The sequence below is a fragment of the Mustela putorius genome, unplaced genomic scaffold, assembly GCF_011764305.1.
Source record: "Mustela putorius furo isolate JIRA1106 unplaced genomic scaffold, ASM1176430v1.1 tig00000174_pilon_pilon_pilon, whole genome shotgun sequence".
NCBI lineage: Eukaryota > Metazoa > Chordata > Mammalia > Carnivora > Mustelidae > Mustela > Mustela putorius.
Genome location: NW_025421304.1, coordinates 26,225,686 through 26,244,288, shown reverse-complemented (window position 1 = coordinate 26,244,288; position 18,603 = coordinate 26,225,686). Strand labels below are relative to the sequence as shown.

At 56.9% G+C, this 18,603-nt stretch overlaps 2 protein-coding genes across 4 annotated transcripts; one reads left to right on the top strand and one right to left on the bottom strand.

The window, feature by feature from the left end:
• The first annotated feature begins 156 nt into the window (after positions 1-156).
• FHOD1 (formin homology 2 domain containing 1) lies at positions 157-15,855 on the top strand. 3 transcript variants are annotated; one of them, XM_004744380.3, is made up of 24 exons: positions 157-448; positions 7,759-7,865; positions 8,231-8,295; positions 8,621-8,688; positions 8,762-8,867; positions 8,944-9,038; positions 9,306-9,417; positions 9,504-9,598; positions 9,712-9,855; positions 9,969-10,114; positions 10,198-10,455; positions 10,578-10,601; positions 10,982-11,035; positions 11,920-12,035; positions 12,122-12,726; positions 13,059-13,214; positions 13,439-13,621; positions 13,712-13,831; positions 13,909-14,070; positions 14,465-14,655; positions 14,747-14,939; positions 15,020-15,182; positions 15,258-15,458; positions 15,532-15,855. In XM_004744380.3, exons 1-24 carry the CDS (start codon positions 248-250, stop codon positions 15,612-15,614), a joined length of 3,648 nt encoding a protein of 1,215 aa, XP_004744437.1. In that variant the 5' UTR covers positions 157-247; the 3' UTR covers positions 15,615-15,855. The 3 variants fall into 3 exon arrangements, with proteins under 3 accessions (XP_004744437.1, XP_012907658.1, XP_012907659.1); XM_013052205.2 differs by lacking the exon at positions 157-448 and having other exon boundaries at positions 7,757-7,865; positions 8,180-8,295; XM_013052204.2 differs by lacking the exons at positions 10,578-10,601; positions 10,982-11,035.
• Positions 15,856-15,970: 115 nt separating this feature from the next.
• Positions 15,971-18,555, bottom strand: TMEM208 (transmembrane protein 208). Its single transcript, XM_004744368.3, has 6 exons — positions 18,437-18,555; positions 17,720-17,815; positions 16,795-16,854; positions 16,580-16,716; positions 16,329-16,413; positions 15,971-16,229 (listed from the first exon to the last, which is right to left on the bottom strand). The coding sequence occupies exons 1-6, from the start codon at positions 18,440-18,442 to the stop codon at positions 16,092-16,094; spliced, it is 522 nt and encodes a 173-aa protein (XP_004744425.1). The 5' UTR covers positions 18,443-18,555; the 3' UTR covers positions 15,971-16,091.
• Between the last annotated feature and the right edge of the window lie 48 nt (positions 18,556-18,603).

Genomic DNA, 18,603 nt, shown 5'->3' with positions numbered 1-18,603 from the left:
CTAACGGGAACACGAGAGCGCCCTCTGAGTGGCTCGCGGCAAGCCCCGCCCCGGCAGTGGTTGCACCTCCTCGCGCTTTCAGGGAAGACTCTTGGCTCCGCCCCCTTCCTGGGCCCCGCCTCCGTCTGGCTCCGCCCCTCCTCAGCCTGGTCCGTTCCGACCCCGCCCAGACAGCGGAGCTAGTTGAGCCGACGCCGCCGCTGGGCCGGGACGGTCCCGGAGGCGCGGCGTGAGCCAGTGACAAACGATGGCGGGCGAGGAAGACCGTGGAGACGGGGACCCGGTATCAGTGGTGACCGTGCGGGTGCAGTACTTGGAGGACACCGACCCCTTCGCATGTGCCAACTTCCCGGAGCCGCGCCGGGCCCCCACCTGCAGCCTGGACGGGGCGCTGCCCCTGGGTGCGCAGATACCCGCGCTGCACCGCCTGCTGGCGGCTCCACTGAAGGTGAGGAGACCCGGGGAGACTGGAGGCGATCAAAGGTTCATGGCGCCCTGAAAGCCTTTGGGAAGTAACCCTCGGGGAGAGGCTGGAGCGGGTGCGCTTCTGCGGGAAAGTCTTGGGCTGGGGACTCAAGATCCACGCTGCCTTTCTTTCGCGGGACGCCTCTCAAGTTAAGGGAAGCTGAAGAAGGGAGATGGGAGTTTGTGGTCTGCGCCACTCTGGCTGCCGCTCGAAGTGAGGCCCACCTGGGGAGTTGTTCGGGGTCTCTTCGGGGCCTGTCTGCCTGGGTAACCGATCTGGATAAATGGACAGTAGGTGTTTGGGTGGTAGCGGACTAAAAGTTGGAGCCGGGGAAGGACCAGCTTCCACCTGCTTCAGGTGAGGTGAGGCGGGACCAAGAGGAGGGGCGGATCAGGGGGCGGGCCACTGGGGGCGGCCAAGGCTTCCAGCGGTTTCTGGAGGCTGGATTGGGTCCTGCCGGGTAGAATGTTGCCTCCGTAGGTGGGGGCCCTGCTTGGGAGTGCCAGTAGAAGAGAGGCTTCTCGGGGAGAGATGAGTCCCGGGGAACCGGTCCGGCCCGGGACACACCGAGAACTAGCTGGTGTCTGCATTGGTGGAAAAGCCCTTTGAGTCACCGCCCCCACCATCCCGTACTCCAGCCGCAGCGGGCCCACGGCTAGAAGGGAGGGGGCGGGCCGGGCTAATTTTAAACCGCCAGCCTGCCCTAGTTTGCTTGCGTCCCGGATCCGACTCGTGCACAGCGCTGGGAGAGGCCTTTTTCCAGATGGTTGGCCCTACCTCCCCTCCGGCTCCCTGCGCTCAGCCCCCTGCAGGCGCTTTCCGGCGCGCTGGGTTTCCGGACCAGTACTCGGGGAGGCGCATTACCACCCCCACCAGGGTTCCCCGCCAGCCAGTATACACCGAGTGTTGAGGAAAAAGAGAAGGAGTTGGCGGGGTTGCCCCCCCGCCCCGCTATCAGCCTTAGCTGAGGCGAGTTGCGCAAACTTGCCCCCCAGGCCCGGGGTCTCCCCTGGAATGTGCCCCGGGCGCCGGGCCCCCAGCCTGCATTCCTCGCTCTGCGGGCCGGCCCCGCCTCTGAGCGCGGGCGGGAGAGTTGGTGAGATTATCCGCCGGGGGAGTGGCGCGTGTCCGGGCAGAGCCCGGGCTTCAAGGCCACGGCTTGAAGGTTGCAGCACACTGCCCACTTTAGAGTTTTGATGCAACCCCTTTTGCTCACCCTTTTCAAAGGGGCAACCTGAGGTGAGCCTGGAAGGATCACGTCCAGCCCGAGGCCACCTTCAATTCAGGATGGGCGCTGGAGAGGGGTGTTAAACCAGGTCTAGGTTCCTGCCTTCGGGCTCCTGGAACTCCTGGTGCTGAAATAAGCCCGGAGCACTACAGAAAATATAGTATTCCTACCACTCCCCACTCTAGGACAGAACTTAGCCCTAATAGCCCTCTTTCCAATTAGAGGCAGATTTGGGAGGTCAGCAACAGAAAAGAGCCCACCCCCTTTTCTTCCCCTCACTTAGGGACCCATCTCCCTGCTGCACCGGGTGCTCTGTACTTCATAGCTAAAGACACTACAGAGCTCAGATGTAGAATGTGTTAAGTATGAACTCCCCACCTCAGGCATTCCTGGTTTCCCCACCTTTAGGATCTCCCAGTTGGTGTACCTGAGGACTACCATATCCCCCACAGGCAGGATATGCTGGTGGGCACACTGAGTTACCACTGTGCCTGAAGCCAGGATTCCCTGGGGCTGGCAGCTCTGCCAGGAATGGTCAGATACACTGTGATGTGCTCATCCCAAATATAAACTGTGACCACAGCCCCAGAATAGAAGGCTGGAGGAAGAAGGGCTGAGAATAGGGTAGGGGCAGGGACATCAGAGGGTTGCGAGAGGGGGAGCAGGGCTGTTCCTTGCAGGAAATATCAACAGCTGGTTCCTCCCCTGCTCCTATAAGTGCATGCCCCAAGGGCACAGACATGACTCAAGCCTGCCTACATAGCCCTAAAGAGGGAAGAGGTGGCCCAGAAACCCAAGCATTCCCATCTCAGGCCTAGAGCAGAAATAATAAGGAGGGGGTCTCCACTCAATACTTTATCCTCTGTACATCTGTTCAACAGGGAAACAGGACACAGTCAAGAGAAGACATCTGCCCTCCCACTCTGGGCACTGACCTTCATCATCCCTGCAGACCCTGCTCCCTCCCTGGGAATGTAGGAAGGCCCAGCCCACTTTCTCTCTGGAGCTCCACCCCACATACCCCATTGGGCTGGGCCTAGCCACTAGAGTTCCCCTGGGGGCTTCCTTTTTAAACCATTTAGAGCTTTCAGATCTGAGAAGGCCTTGCTCATTTCCTCCTAGTCTAGGAGGAAGCTCCTTGCCACAGCCTCTGACTCATCTCCTGGCCTTGGGTGGGAGTGGGAGGGGTGGGGGGGGGTGGGGAGGGTCCTGGCAGTGCCTTGGGCCATGCTGGGTGTCCGCAGGGGAATATTACAAGTATCTGTCTTCCCTCAGTGCAGAAACCTCTCAGCCCCAGAACGCGCCCCTGCCCAGGGGAGAACCTGACCCTCTGGCCATGCATTTCATCTCTACCCAGAGCTCTGCTACATTTTGGTCTTCTGGGCAGTGCCTCAGGAGACCCTCTTGGACACCTAAAGGCCCTGTCACATATGAGACAGAGAATTCTTCTCCATGGGTTCCGGGCAGAGAGACCTGAGAGCCGCTCTGATCCTGATGCAAAGGGCCGAGGAGCCCCCTACTTCTAGCAGCAGGGATAGCCCTAGAAATCTGTCCATCACCAGTAACTGTTTCCCCAGCCATGGCTAAAGATTAGAGGAGGACAGGGGTGGCACTGTCCTGGAATATTTTTTGCCCTTGCACCCTCTCTACTCCAGCCTCAGTTTACCTCTCAGGAGCAATGTGGCAAGGGGGCTAAAATGTGAACCTGATCTGCTGGGACAGGGACCAACTGGAGGGGTCTCAGATGAGTCTTAAGGGTAAGATGGGGTGCTCTGGTGATGAACTGAGCGCTTTATTTCCCTGATATGGAGGTCTTTTGGGGAAACTAGAAGACTGGGATATGGACATGAGTCATGGCTTCTCCCAGCTTTCTCTGGGACTACCGTCCATGTCCAATTTACTGGTCATTCTGGGATAGGGAGCCTGAGATGCAGCCTGGTAAGGGACCCCAGGACCTAGGTCCTTGCAGATGTAGGCACGGTTACCTTGGTGTGTATGATGCGTATGTGTTCATTTGTGTTCCCTTGCTACAACTGGAAAGACCAGTTTGGGGTATTTGCAGAGTCCAGAAAACTGAGGGGTGGTCTTCAGCCCTTAGCAATACTACATGCTCAAAGAACCTCTTGCTGATTGCATCCAGTGGCAGTGTTGGATTCTTGGGTAAGGGGATCCGCGGGTCTTTCACTCCCAAGATCTAGGTCAGTTAGCCCTGGTTCCATTCCTGGTTGTGCAGCCTGGGGTATATTCACTGAGTTTCTGAGCCTTAGTTTCCTCACCTGTAAAAGGATTATCAGGAGAGGGGCACCTGGCTGGCTCAGTTGGTAAAGTATCTATCTGATGCTTGATCTCAGGATCGTGGGTTCGAGCCCCACTTTGGGTTCGAGCCCCACTTTGGGCATAGAGATTATGTAAGTAAATAAAACTTAAAAAAAAAAAAAGGAATAGCAGGAGAATCAAACAACTAAGCAACCTGGTATGTGACACAGAGGAGGCATAACTAATGTGGATTTCCCTTCTCAAGACCCATCCATAGTGTCTCATCCAGGAAGTCATGGTCTAGTTGGAAACCCAAGATAACAGTAGAAGGAGGATCTCATGTTTAAAGTTTATTTGTTTGTTTGTTTAAGTAATCTCTACACCCAATGTGGGGCTTAAACTCATGACCCTAAGATCCAGAGTTGCATGCTCTCCAAATGAGCCAGCCAGGCGCCACAAGGGTCTCATGTTTATAGGAAAGCAAAAGAAAAAAGCAGTTAGCAGTGGGGCAGCTGGGTGGCTCAGATGGTTGGGTGTCTGCCTTCAGCTCGGGTCATGGTCTCAGGGTCCTGGGATCCAGTTCCACATCCCGGGCTCCCTGCTCAGCAGGGAACCTGCTTCTCCTTCTGCATCTGCCTCTGTCTCTCTCTTTCTGTCTCTCATGAACAAATAAATAAAACCTTAAAAAAAAAAAAGCAGTTAGCCAAATTATTTCCTAGAAGAGGAGTCCTTCAGCATATAATTCTGCCCTCTGCTCCATCTTCTTTCCCTGCCCCTAGTGTTCGTTCTCACCTGATTTGTAGTTATGAAAAATACTGGGGAGTAGACACCATGGTCCTCTAAGTTTGTTCTTGAATTTAAAGCCATGTGGAGGGACGCTTGGGTGGCTCAGTCGGTTAAGCGGCTGCCTTCAGCTCAGGTCATGATCCCAGGGTGCTGGGATCAAGTCCCCCATCAGGCTTCTTGCTCTGCAGGGAGCCTGCTTCTGTCTCTGCCTCTGCCTGCCACTCTGCCTGCTTGTGTGCTCTCTCTCTCCAACAAATAAATAAAATCTTAAAAAAAAAAAAAACACCATATGGAATGAGTTGGTTTAGGCTGTCAGAAAAGCCTAAGCGCAGAGAACCAAGAGAAAAGTGGGCTGGATGCTGAAGGGAGGGGCTGAGCCTGGGAAGAATGGAGAGGACTCCACTCCAAGACAGACACAGGGAAGCGTGCAAGACAAGAACCAGGAGGAGTCGAGGATGTGGGCCCACATGGGCCCTGTGCTGACCCTAAGCACTGTCAGCAGGATTATTCTGGCCTGGCTCAGCCCCAGGGTGTGAGAAACAAGCCCCAGAGGTTTGGCTCTCAGAATGGTGACCCAAGCAAGGGGCCAGGGGTGTGAGGGACAAGCACCACCCAGCTGGCAGGAAGTCTCTGTTCTTTGCCACCTTAGCCCACCCTCCCCCTTCTCCACCCAGGACAGGCAGCTGGGTTGGGGTGGGGAGGGACCATCCTTGGAGGCTTTGGGCTGGCTGCTACCTCAGGACTTCTCTAGGGAGGCCACTGATGATGGAGCACTTGGCCTTCAGGACCTTACCCCAAGTATTATGCAGGCATTCTGGAAGGAGAGAGCCGTTCTCTGCTCACTTGGGATGAGAGCACACAAACGTGCTTGCAGGAGGGGAGGAGAACCTGCTGGAGCCGAGTTTTGTGGGGGTGTGCTTCTTGGACCTGTGCTCCAGCAGGGCATATATATATACCGGACCATGAACCTGGGTGTGGAAGTACGTATCAGGTATAATCTGATCGCCCCCAGTGTTTACCTTCACAGCACTCCACCCCTCTGCTTTGCACTCATGGCACTTATACTTCTACATTCATTTGTAGCCTTTTCCTGAGGCGAACCTGCCTGCCTCTGCTGGAAGGCAGGACAGGCAGGAGCAGTTATCTTCTTCCCTGCTGTGTGTTCAGCACCTCAAACCAGCCTGGTCCATAAATGTTTGAATGAGTGAGCTATTCTATAGATGTGTGATTTGGGGGATCCCTGAAGGAATTTGTTGCTCTGGGGCTGGGGCAGGGTGTGTGGATGTTTCTCTAGAGTCCCAGGATCCTCTAGTCCAAGGTGGAAGGAGATGCAGCTGTGCTTGGATGGGGGTGGGGAAGGCAGGCTGCTGAGTCACCATGTGGGAAAAGGGATCAGGAGGAATGTGGGGTTGCCCTCAGCGGAGCTGGCCCAAGACGGAGCACCCCAGCCCTGGGGCCTTGCCTCCCCATCTCAGGCCTGTTGCTAGTAGGCCCTGGAGAAGATGACTCTGCTCCCAGGGAGGGGAGAGAGGCCAGGCCCGCCCAAGGCGCCCAAGGGAGGGCAGGCAGCCAGGCAGGAAGTGGGACAGAGAACAGGCTGGAGTGTTTGTCCTATGTCCCATGTCCCAGGCGAGACAGGGTGGGGGAGGGGAGCCGGCGGGGAGAGGGGGTGTCACCCAAGCGCCTCAATGCTGAACTGCCAGGAAGGAGCTAGGTCAGGTTCTCAGGTGTGAGCAGGGGTGCAAAGCAGAAACAGGGGTAGGGGCAGGTTCTGGACTCCCTTCCCCCACCCAGGGGACCAAGGGCAGCTGGAAGCCCTTGGACTGGGCCCAGAGCAGGGCAGGGCTGACAGAACAACAGGACAAATGATGGGATTGACTTTCGCAGTAAGATGGAAGCCAGAAAACACCCTGCTTCTCCAGAGGTGGGCTCTCCCTGGGCCATGTTAACATCAAGGAGCAGGACCACTCAGTTCAAGGGGACTTTGCTGAGCCCTGCATACCGGCTCTGTGCTACCCCCAGTGCTGCTGCCCTCTCAGACTCTCTGGAGTCACTTCACTAGCCCTCTCTACAGGTACTTCTCAAGAGGCCAGTGTCACACCTGGTAGTGGTGGACCGGAGCCAGGCTCAGGGCGCAGCAGAGATATGTGGGAAACAGACATGTGGGTAGGATGTGTGCCTTGTACAATGCAGGTTTCAGGGACCCAGTGCAGACTGACTGAGTCAGACCCTAAAACCTGGTTTTCAAGAGACCCCTTGGAGGCCTCTGAGGTCCAGCTCCCATGAGGCAGGGCAAAGACCCTGAGGCTTAGAGGGACTTACCCCCATGTATTACCTGCAGTTCCTCACCACCTCGGTTCAGGGAGACAACACACATACCTCTCCCAGCTGGGTTTACTCTTTCTCCCTGGGCTTGAATGCTTTGTGGATGCAGCTTATCACCCCAGGGCTGTGAACTTCCTCGAAAGCAGGAACTTCCTCCCATCTTCTCTCTATTCCTCTTCCTTATTCATGTTCATTAGCTCAACAGTGTTTAGTAAGCACTTAGCGTGAGCCAAATGCTGTGCTGGGCTCTGCAGATATGGCATAGGGCAAGACAGACATGGTGCCTGACCCAGAGAACCCATGGTTAGTGGGGAAGAAGAGTAGGGTCTAGGATAGTATCACCCTCTGTGGAAGGCCTCACATGGAGCTGCACACATGGGATGGAATGGGTGGCATAGCATTGGCTAGAGGAGTGGAGGAGAGCGTTCCAAAAAACCATTACCTGATCTGAAACCTACAGACTGGGTAGGTGTTAGCTGGAAGATATAGTACGTGCTAAGGGCCAGAAAGCTTGGCACCTTGGAGGGGTGCACTGCATGTAGTAGGCCTGCGAGAAATGGCTGCTGGAGGAATGCGTGGCTGCAGCGCTCCCTGTGGTCTGCCAGCTCTTTGAGTGGGGGTCGGGAGGTCCTAGGGTCTTCAGACATACCCCTGCCACCTCTTTCCCAGCCCTGACAGCTATTCCCTTTGCCCCCAGCTGGAGGACTGTGCCCTCCAAGTGTCTCCCTCTGGATACTACCTGGACCCTGAGTTGTCTCTGGAAGAGCAGCGGGAGATGCTGGAGAGCTTCTATGAAGAGATCAGGTCAGAGCTGATGGGACGGGGAAGGCAAGGCTGGCCCCCAGCCTTGCTTCCACCAGGGGCTGGCTCAGGTGTCAGCAGCCAGGACACCTGATCTCTAGCCTGGGATATGGGTTACCTTCTGCCACCCCGGGGACTGTGTGCAAGGGGAATCCCAAGACCTAGCCAGTGTTACCTGATGCCCTGGACTGGTGGGGAGGGGCTCTTGCACATACCTGAGATACCTATGTTTGCACACATCCTCTTGTTAGGAAGGAAGGAGTTGGGCCAGGGTTGGCATGTGGAGTGGTCTTTAGCTGCTCTGGTTATGGGGGCAGGGACCCTTGAGGAATGGCCTGGAAACTGCTGACTAGGCTGCTTGATTCCAGCAAAGGGCGGAAGCCTACACTCATCCTGCGTACTCAACTCTCTGTGAGGGTCAATGCCATCTTGGGTAAGTGTATGAGGGCATTAGAGTCCGGGAATCCCCCCTCCCCAGCCCCACTGGCTCAATTTCTTTCAGGCCTGTGCTGGACAGTGGACAAGGCACATGGGAGACAGGATGTGCAGCCCCTCCCCATTCCTATCCTGACCTCTCCTTCCAGGGCCAAGGGCTGATGCTGCAGCTAAACTGCGATGGGGGTTGCCCAGAGTCAGGCAGTGGAGGAGGAGGCTGGGGGTTCAAGAGTACTAGAATATTCTTTGGTGGGGGATTGTGTTCCAGTAGAAGAGGGTGTCTGTGCCCCCTTGAGGTTTCCATGTCCACCTACCCCTTGCAGAAAAATTGTATGGCTCCAGTGGCCCTGAGCTGCGTCGCTCCCTCTTCTCACTAAAGCAGATCTTCCAGGTGAGGCCCAGAAGAGGGCTGGGGTTGGGCGTCTAGCCTGAGCCCTGCTTAAACTCCCCCATGGTGTCCCCAGGAGGACAAGGACCTGGTGCCTGAATTTGTGCACTCGGAGGGGCTGAGCTGCCTGATCCGTGTGGGTGCTGCTGCCGACCACAACTACCAGAGCTACATCCTCCGAGGTCAGCCCCTTTCCTCCCTCATGACCCCTGCCTTTGGCAACCCCTACCTGACCTTGTCTTGTCCCTGTGCCCCCAGCACTAGGTCAGCTGATGCTGTTTGTGGATGGGATGCTGGGGGTGGTGGCCCACAGTGAGACCGTGCAGTGGCTGTACACACTGTGTGCCAGCGTGGTAAGTGGCCCTCCACACAGCCATGCACCTTTCTCCCACTGCCTCTCTCTGACCTCAGTCTCCTCTTCTTTAAAATGGGTTGGAATGGAGTAAGTCTAAGGCTCCTCTAAGCCTAGAAGGCTCTCCAGTACCTGGGTCTGGGGCCAGGGTCTTTGTGCCTAGACTTTCCTCTCTGGGTCCAGCCCCAGAAGCCCTTAACCCTCCCCACCAGGAACTGGCACAAGTCTGGCCCAAGCCCCACTCATATGTGGTGACCCCTCCCCCCAGTCCCGCTTGGTGGTGAAAACGGCCCTAAAGCTGCTGCTGGTATTTGTGGAGTACTCAGAGAGCAATGCGCCGCTGCTTATCCGTGCCGTCAACTCTGTGGCCAGCTCCACAGGTGAGAGAGTGTCCCTTCCTCTCCGACCACTCAGAGCCCTCTCTCCTACCTGTCCCTGTATGATCGCTCCCCTTTCTGTGTGTCAGGCTCTCTTCCTTGGGCCAATCTGGTGTCCATCCTGGAGGAGAAGAATGGCGCTGACCCCGAGTTGTTGGTGTACACAGTCACCCTCATCAACAAGGTGGGGGGGGCCCTGAGAAGGGGGGAGAACGAGGTGCCAATTCTAGGCCCCTAAAGCTCCTAACTTCTAGTCTCCATCAGCCTTAGCCTTGCCCTCCCATCCCCACCCTCTAGACACTGGCAGCGCTTCCAGACCAGGACTCCTTCTATGATGTGACAGATGCCCTGGAGCAGCAGGGCATGGAAGCTCTGGTCCAGCGCCACTTGGGCGCATCGGGGACTGATTTCGACCTGCGCACACAGCTTGTGCTCTATGAGGTAGGCTGGGCCATCTGGGCACGGCTGGAGAGGACGGAAGAGGCGCAGTTCCCCAGCACCCCACCCTACCTATGTGGGTCTCAGCGGCTCACATCTGGGTCCACCTCCACTAGAATGCCCTGCGGTTGGAGGATGGAGACATTGAGGAAGCCACTGCAGGCGGGCGGCGGGAACGCAGAAAGCCCTCTTCGGAGGAGGGCAAGAGGAGCCGCCGGTCTCTAGAAGGCGGGGGCTGCCCTGTGCGCCCCTCGGAGCCTTGGTAAGAGAGAACTTGCCTTGGCACATGGGGAGGGGTGGATCTGCCCAGTCGTGGCCTTGTCAGTTGACAGGCCCCACCTCTAGCCCTGCAGGCCCCGCAACTGGCCGCACAGGCCCTGCCTCACCTCGGACAGGCCCCTCAAGCCCAGGGGACCCCGCCTCGAGCCCTGGAGACCCCTCCTCGGCGGTAATCTCCACCTACTCCACTGGCCCCGCCCTGTCGACCAGCCTGGCCCCTAAACCTGCTGGCCCAGCTTCTGGCCTCTGTACCTCAGTGAACCTCTTTCCTGCCATCTCTTTGGGGCCCTCAGCGGACAGCTCCAGCGAGAGGAGCATCTACAAGTAAGCAGGGAGATAGAGACTGCCCCTAGAGTCCTCTCTCCAGCTGTCCCCGCACTCTGAGCCCCTCCGCCTCCTCTGCCCAAACTCCTCTGCCCAAACGCGTGCTTTCTCTTTCTTTCCAGACTTCACCAAACTGCTCCTGTTTGGTAAGTGACTGCTGAGGGGTGGGGTTCTGCTCTGACGGGACCCCTTCCTCCTGCTGCTTGTCTTCATCTCTTTCTGGCATTCTACCTGTCCCTGCCCCTTTGTCATCTATCCCCTGGCCCCCCTTGTTTCTCTGTTGCTATCCCTTGACTCTCTTGTTCTGCTCTTTGTCTCTTATTGCTCCCTGTTCTGCTTCATGTCAGTCTCTCCCCTCCATTTCCAGTTTCCTCATGTCCTGCCTCCTCCACACCTCCCCTTCCCGCGGGGGCTGGGAAGGAACCCCTGGTATCACCACCCAGCTCTGGGTGGATATGAGCAGCTGGGCTTTGGAGTGGAGCAGGCACCACAATTACCATCTCTTCCTCTCATCCCCCCCACCCAGGGCCCCAGAGAGCCCACCTGTCCCTCAGTCCCCTACTGAGCAGGCCAGGCTGGAGTAAGTACAGAGGCCAACCTGCCAGGCCTGCCACGTGCTCAGGGCTTCAGCATTGCTTCCCCCAGCGGGGGTTCCATGTGCCTCATGCCGCCCTCATGCCGCAGAGCTGGGGGACTCTCAGGCCTACGCTCTCCCAGATATAGGCCTCCTCTGTTATCCTAGGGGTAGGGAAGCAATTCCATAGTGGTCCCTGTGCTTTGATAGTGACATCTTAACAGCCTCAACCAGAAATGAGGACACAGACTCCCAACCTGGAGCCCATTCTCCCAGGAAGAAGGCAGGATCATAAGCTATCTAGGGTGTCTAGGGTGCTGTATGGTGTGGGGTAAGGGAAACCACCTCGGACTGAGGGAAGGGCAGGGACCAAGGGACAAAAGAGGCTGGAGGGGCTGAAAAAAGACACTGGATCACGTTCATTATTTCCACATAAACTGAGTGCCTGTTGTGGTAGCTCAGTCAGTAAAGCATAAGCCTCACAAGCTAAAGCCTGTTGTTTACTAGGCCCTTTTCTGGGCATGGGTCATAGCTCTCTGAGCTACCAGGCATGAGACAGCTGTCCCCTTCCCCTGCTCTGAGGGTCCTTGTCTAGAACCAAGACAGTGAACATGAACAGCAGCAAGGTTGCAAGTTAGACGTTAAGCAGAACTTCTCCCCATGTTGAACTGGGGATGCTTGGTTGGTACTGACCCTCCCCAGATATGGAGGACTGAACAGGGACTGGCCTTGGGGGGTAAGTCCTGGGTCTGCTCAGCGCATGGACTGTTCCCCTGTGTGTCTGTGTGTGCCTGCAATTTGGGGGCAGTGCCCAGGGGCCCAGTAAGGCATGTACACCACCCTGGGCTAGGTTGTGTCAGACATCCTCACTGATAAGTGCCTCCCTCCAGAGCCCGGTTCCTGGAGAATGTGGCAGCGGCGGAAACAGAGAAGCAGGCTGCACTGGCCCAGGGCCGGGCAGAGACACTGGCTGGGGCCATGGCCGATGAGCCCGATGGACACCCAGGTAAGTAGGCGGGTGGGTAGAATCCACTCGTGTTGCCCTGTTGCTCCACAGAGGGCATGATGCTAACAGCTGCTTCTCTTTTCTAGATACCCGGGAACTATGGGGCTCCCCAGAACCAGGCCCTGCACCCAGAACACCCCAGAGCCCTGTCCCCCGAGGTCTGCTCCGGGCCCAGCGGAGCGTTGAGCCAGAGCCCAAGGTGCCACTGGCCCCACCAAGCCCCAAGGCTGAGCCCTTTCAGGAGTTTCCTATCCGTGTACCCAAGCTTTGCATTGGAGACCTGGACTTCTCAGATCTCGGGGAGGATGAAGACGAGGACATGCTGAATGTGGAGGCTGTGGAGGCTGTGAAAGGGGTCCCACCCCCACCACCCCCGCTGCCTGCGCTCTCTGGAGGCCCCCCGCCTCCTCCACCCCCACCTCCCCCACCCATCAAAGGCTCACTCCCGCCACCTCCGCCTCCGGCTGCCCCACTTCCTCCCTCAGCACCTGATGGTCTAGCCCTCCCCAGCAAGAGGAAGACAGTAAAACTCTTCTGGCGGGAGCTAAAGCTGGCTGGGGGCCACGGAGGCTCTGGGAGCCGTTTTGGGCCTTGCCCCACCCTGTGGGCCTCACTGGAACCTGTCTCAGTGGACACAGCCCGGCTGGAACACCTGTTTGAGTCCCGTGCCAAGGACGTGCTGCCTTCCAAGGTAAACCCACCCTCATCTGTAGGGTAACCCCAGTGAAGACAGGAGGCAATCAGAGCTTAAGAGTCAGAACTGCCTGCCGCTCATTTCCCACATGGGGGAACCGAGGCAAAGAAAGGCATCCAGTCTTGTCCAAGGTCTCTCAACAAGGTATCAGTAGAGCCCTAATTAGAATCTCAACTCATCCCAAGGCCTCACACATCCCAGATCCCTGGTTGTGGGGTGACCCTACCACCTGGCCATTTAGAAAGGGGATTTAAGAGTGCCCTCTTCAATTGTTGCCCCAGCTAGTTCTTTTCCCAATCTCATTACCACCCTTCTCCCCAACCTTAAAGAAAGCTGGTGAGGGCCGCCGGACAATGACCACAGTGCTGGACCCCAAGCGCAGCAACGCCATCAACATTGGCCTAACCACCCTGCCGCCTGTGCATGTCATTAAGGCTGCCCTGCTCAACTTTGATGAGTTTGCTGTCAGCAAGGATGGCATTGAGGTGGGGATACCAGCTAGGGGAGTGGGAGGGAGGTGGGTGGTCTGGCCCTCTCCTTTGGTCAGTGGGCATTTCCTGTCCCTCCAGTGGTGGGCATGGGCTTGGTATTTCTAGAGCAGTCCCCAGACCCTGGGGATCCCCTGGATGACCTAGGGATGAGTCCAAAACAATGCCTAAAGCCTCAGGCCAGGACTGAAGGGACTCTGGGGTGGTGGCTGCATCCTCAGAAACTGTTGACTATGATGCCCACGGAGGAGGAACGGCAGAAGATCGAGGAGGCCCAGCAAGCCAATCCTGACGTACCCCTGGGCCCAGCTGAGAACTTCCTGATGACCCTTGCCTCCATTGGAGGCCTGGCCGCCCGCCTACAACTCTGGGCCTTCAAGCTGGACTATGACAGCATGGAGCGGGTACTTGGAATATGGGGTGGGGCAGAAGGTGGGCCAGGTGAGCATGAGGACCAGGTAATTTGAGAGTCCCTCCATAACCTCCCACTCCAGGAAATCGCAGAGCCACTATTTGACCTGAAAGTGGGCATGGCACAGCTGGTACAAAATACCACCTTCCGCTGCATCCTGGCCACTCTCCTGGCTGTGGGCAACTTCCTCAACGGTTCCCAGGTGAGTGGCAGCACATGAGGGCTGGGGGGCAGGGCCCTGGAGCCAGCTGGGCCCGGGCTCAGATGGAGTCCTTTCAGAGCAGCGGCTTCGAGTTGAGCTACCTGGAGAAGGTATCAGAGGTGAAGGACACCGTGCGCCGGCAGTCACTGCTGCACCATCTCTGCTCCTTGGTGCTCCAGACCCGGCCTGATTCCTCGGACCTCTACTCAGAAATCCCTGCCCTGACCCGCTGTGCCAAGGTTAGCACCAGCCAGAGGCGTGACTAAGCCCAGCCGTGGAAACGAGGGTGTGCTGCTTCCTGGGGCTGGCTCTCCCTCCCCAACAGTTTGGGCTGTTGTGCCAGAGTGTGCTCAGCTAGAGGTGTCTGCGTGGGCTGTGTCCTTGGCCAGAAACACTCTTTCCTCTATTGGCCTGGCTACACACACCTACTGTCTTTGGGTCTCCATTCAGCCACCACTTCCCCCAAGAAAGCTTCTCTGTTCCACATTAGCTTCTCCTGCATTAGACTGTGTGCTTTTGGAGGGCAGGAGGCAGGTCTTGGCTATCTGGGCCCAAGCCAGCTGACCTGACAGAGGCAGCCACAGGTGGTGCCTTTCTGTGGGGGGACAGCATGTGTACCCCCTGCTTTTCCAGGTGGACTTCGAGCAGCTGACTGAGAACTTGGGGCAGCTGGAGCGTCGGAGCCGGGCAGCTGAGGAGAGCCTACGGAGCTTGGCCAAGCATGAGGTGTCCCCAGCTCTGCGTGCCCGCCTCACCCACTTCTTGGCCCAGTGTGGCCGCCGTGTTGCCATGCTGCGGGTAGTACACCGCCGTGTCTGCAATAGGTAGGCACATGGGCCAGAGAGGCAGGACCACCACCGCCACCCTCAAACCCCACGCCGGACTCACCATCCCTCCCTCCCCCACCCTGCCCAGGTTCCACGCCTTCCTGTTGTACCTGGGCTACACGGCACCCGCGGCCCGGGAAGTACGCATCATGCAGTTCTGCCACACGCTGCGCGAGTTTGCCCTGGAGTACCGCACATGCCGGGAACGCGTGCTGCAGCAGCAGCAGAAACGTGCCACTTACCGGGAGCGCAACAAGACCCGGGGCCGCATGATCACAGAGGTGGGCACCCTTTCAGGTCTGGCCTACCGCGCCCTGTGGCTCCCTTCCCCTCTCCCAGCTCATCCTTCTGTCTTCTGCAGACAGAGAAGTTCTCAGGTGTGGCTGGGGAAGCCCCCAACCACCCATCTGTCCCAGTGGCTGTGGGCAGTGGGCCAGGGCGGGGTGATGCCGACAGTCACGCCAGCATGAAGAGTCTGCTGACCAGCAAGCCAGAGGACACCACACATGGCCGCCGCAGCAGAGGTGGGACCTATGGCCACTGGGAGCAATGGGCTTTGCAGTCACCATGACCTGACTTCCCCATCTGGCCTCCCTTAGGCACGGTCCAGAGCAGCTCCCCAGTCACACCGACAGCAACAGGGCCCTCCACTGCACCCCCAGAAGAACCCCCAGGCTCCAATTTACCCAGTGACACTTCCGATGAGATCATGGATCTGCTGGTACAGTCAGTGACGAAGAGCAGTCCTCGTGCCTTAGCTGCTCGGGAGCGCAAACGTTCCCGGGGCAACCGCAAGTCTTGTGAGTACTTCCCAAATGCCCACCACCCGCCTTTATTCCATCAACCCCCTCCAACCCTGCTCTGTCCCTGCAGTGAGACGGACACTGAAGAGCGGGCTCGGAGAGGACCTGGTGCAGGCCCTGGGACTGAGCAAGGGTCCTGGCCTGGAGGTGTGAAGGCCCTGCCTCCGGACACCTACCTACTGGGGCCCCAGCCTGCAGTGCAAGAGACTAGAGAGCGAGGAGGGATCAGCAGAATTCTGGGCCTCTTCAACCCCAGGGCCACTCTGTGCCCAGTGGACAATGCCTTGAGCAGTATTAGCTATGCGTGCATGCATGCGTGTGTGTGTGTGTACTTGTACAAGTACTTGTATAAGCTCCCTGAATACATGGAGTATAATAAAGTTTTCATAGCCAACCCAAGCGCCTTTTCCTTCTTTCACGGTACCCACCACACTCGGTCTGCAGCTGGAGGCTAGTACCAAAGGACTGTCTCTTCCTGCCTCGCCCTTCCATTATTACCCACACAGCCATTAGCCATATTCTGAGCCATTTATTCAACAATCCTATACCTTAGACTGCTTCTGGGCCCTGGACTAGGCCCTCCTTGCTCCTGGCAGGGGGTCTTGCAGCCTGTGGCCAAAATGTCACTGGCTATAATCGCTTCATCTGCCGCCGCTCCTGTCGGCGCTGCCGTTTCTCATTGTGCTCTGGTGCTGGGGTGCCACTGTCTGCCGTGAACCAAGGACCCAGGACATTCACCCAGAGGAGATAAAGGGCCCGGCCTGGAGCCTAGGACAGAAAAGGGAACTTGAAGCCAGGCACAGGAAATGAAAGAAGGGAAGGGTTAGATGCTCCAGCCCCCTCCTGGGAGCCCTACAAGCCACGCACCAGAAGCCAGAAGGACCAGATGTAGAGGGAGAAGCAGCTGAGCACTTGCACGATGGCTGTCAGTAGGATCACATCTTTAAGGTGCCTGTGGATAGAAGAGAGGCTGAAAGGGCCAAAAATAGTACATGGGCCTCAGTTCATCTCCCTTCTACCCTCTTCAAGTTGTGGGCAGTTGTGGGTCTTGGGCTATCTGGGCCCCAACACCCCAGCCCTGGGGCCGCTCACCTGGGCTGGCAGCGGGGGACACTCACTCTGCCATGCCCTGCTCCATGTTGAGGTCCATTCCACCATCCATCAGGGCCCCATCCTCAGAAAAGGCTGCCCGTGCCATTGAGCTCATAGAGTGGTAGCTGGCCCCATATACTGCCAGACTAAAGGCCAGGGCCATCTGCAGAAAAAGAATGGTATCAAAGGCCAGCCAGAAATGCTATACGCTTATCCACTTCCCAGGATAGGGGACACTTACCCAGGCCCAAAATGAGGCAGATGAGTAGAAGAACACCAAGGTCACAAGACAGTAAATGGCCTGTAAGCAAATATACGATCAGGCTGTGATCAAAAGATACCCTAAACCACGGGCCTTCCTTGACTCTGACCAAGAGTTAGGCCACGCTGTGGAAAGAGACAGTTGTTTCTCTTAGGGTTGATGGGTGAAAGGGGTCTGTTCCCTGAGTTCTGAGCACCCAGAATCCCCTCTGATATGTCAGCCCAAAAAAGAAGGCCCTGTGTATCCGGGGTGGGATGGACTGGGCTCAAGTCCATCTGACTCTCAAACCCTCCTTTCATTTTTTTATTTTGTTTTGTTTTGACTACTCAGCACTTTCTTTGTGCCCGGATCCATTCTCATTTCTTTCTTTCTTTCTTTTTTTTTTTTTTAAAGATTTTATTTATTTAGAGGGGCCTGGGTGGCTCAGTGTGTTAAGCCTCTGCCTTCGGCTCAGGTCATGATCTCAGGATCCTGGGATGGAGCGCCGCATCGGGGGCTCTGCTAAGTGGGGAGCCTGCTTCCCTCACCCTTCCTGTCTCTCTGCCTACTTGTGATCTCTGTCAAAGAAATAAATAAAATCTTTTAAAAAAGAAGATTTTATTTATTTATTTGACAGAGAGAGATAGCAAGAGAAAGAACACAAGCAACAGGAGTGGGAGAGGGAGAAGCAGGCTTCTCACAGAGTGGGGAGACCAACTCGGGGCTTGATCCTGGGACCCTGGGATCATGACCTGAGCTGAAGGTGGACGCTTAACAACCGAACCACCCAGATGCCCCATTCTCATTTCTTTTTAATTCCAGTTTTGAAAACTACACATGGCTGTCACACACCACCCCCACCACGCACACATACACACCAGAGCTGACTGTGGGATCTGGGGTAGGTAAGGAGGTAGGTACTTACATTGGCCCCCAGTATGATTCGCAGATAGAACTTCAGAGTCTCTTTGTTCTCTTCAAATATCTGCTTCTTCCCTCTCGTGCCCACTTTGCCCTTGGGCTGCAGAGGGATGGTAAGATGCTGTCAGAGCCCTCCTCAGCCAGGGTCCTCCTCACCCTCCTCCCCAGTCTGGTCAGGTACAGAATTAAACCTGCACCTAAGCCAGGTCCCCATGGTGCTCAAATCTAGCACAATCCTTGGGATGCCCACCCCTCCTCCAGTCTACCCTGTTTAGGGCTGACACTATCTGTGCAACACCTTTACCGATGATCGCCTCCTGCTCACCCTGGAACAATCCAACACTAGGCTGATTATCTCCCAGCTCTCCTGCTGTGACCCAGCTTTGGGATGACTACCCCTTCAAGGGGAGCTCCTGAGTGGCACTGAACAGTGCGCCCCTCCAAATCTTGGCTGACGCCCACCCATTTCACAAGCCCCTAAGGTCTCCTATCAGGTCTGGTACAATCTGGTACTGACGCCCACTCCCCTCCCGCACTACTTCTGGTATGGCGACCGGCCGGCTCCATTTCCCCCCACCCCGCTAGCTCTAGCATGGTCTGGCCACTGCATGGCGCCCCCCTCTGGCAGATCCGCTTCCTTCGATGTCCTTCCTCTGTTTTAAGTCTCCCGGACCCGGGAATCTTCTGCCGTTGCGAACCCCGCCCTATCCGCCCTCCTTACCGCCATGGCGCGACGCAAACAACCAGCGAGGAAAACAAGGGAGAGCGACCGAAACCGCGGTCAGTAGATACCACATCGGCAGTACAGGCACTTCCGGTGCAGACGCAAATCGTCACAACTGTGACGGAAGTGGGGAGGGTCCACTTCCTTCCCAGTACCTCCCCGCA

Bases quoted from the DNA above. Each gene is read 5' to 3' on its own strand.
- FHOD1 (XM_004744380.3), top strand. From the start codon at position 248: ATGGCGGGCGAGGAAGACCGTGGAGACGGGGACCCGGTATCAGTGGTG. The intron at 8,296-8,620 runs GTAAGTGTATGA...TACCCCTTGCAG, and splicing joins GAGGGTCAATGCCATCTTGG to AAAAATTGTATGGCTCCAGT. The intron at 14,940-15,019 runs GTGGGCACCCTT...TGTCTTCTGCAG, and splicing joins GGGGCCGCATGATCACAGAG to ACAGAGAAGTTCTCAGGTGT.
- TMEM208 (XM_004744368.3), bottom strand. The intron at 16,855-17,719 runs GTAAGTACCTAC...ATTTGCTTACAG, and splicing joins GAATCATACTGGGGGCCAAT to GCCATTTACTGTCTTGTGAC. The intron at 16,717-16,794 runs GTAAGTGTCCCC...CTTTTTCTGCAG, and splicing joins CTGCCTCATTTTGGGCCTGG to ATGGCCCTGGCCTTTAGTCT.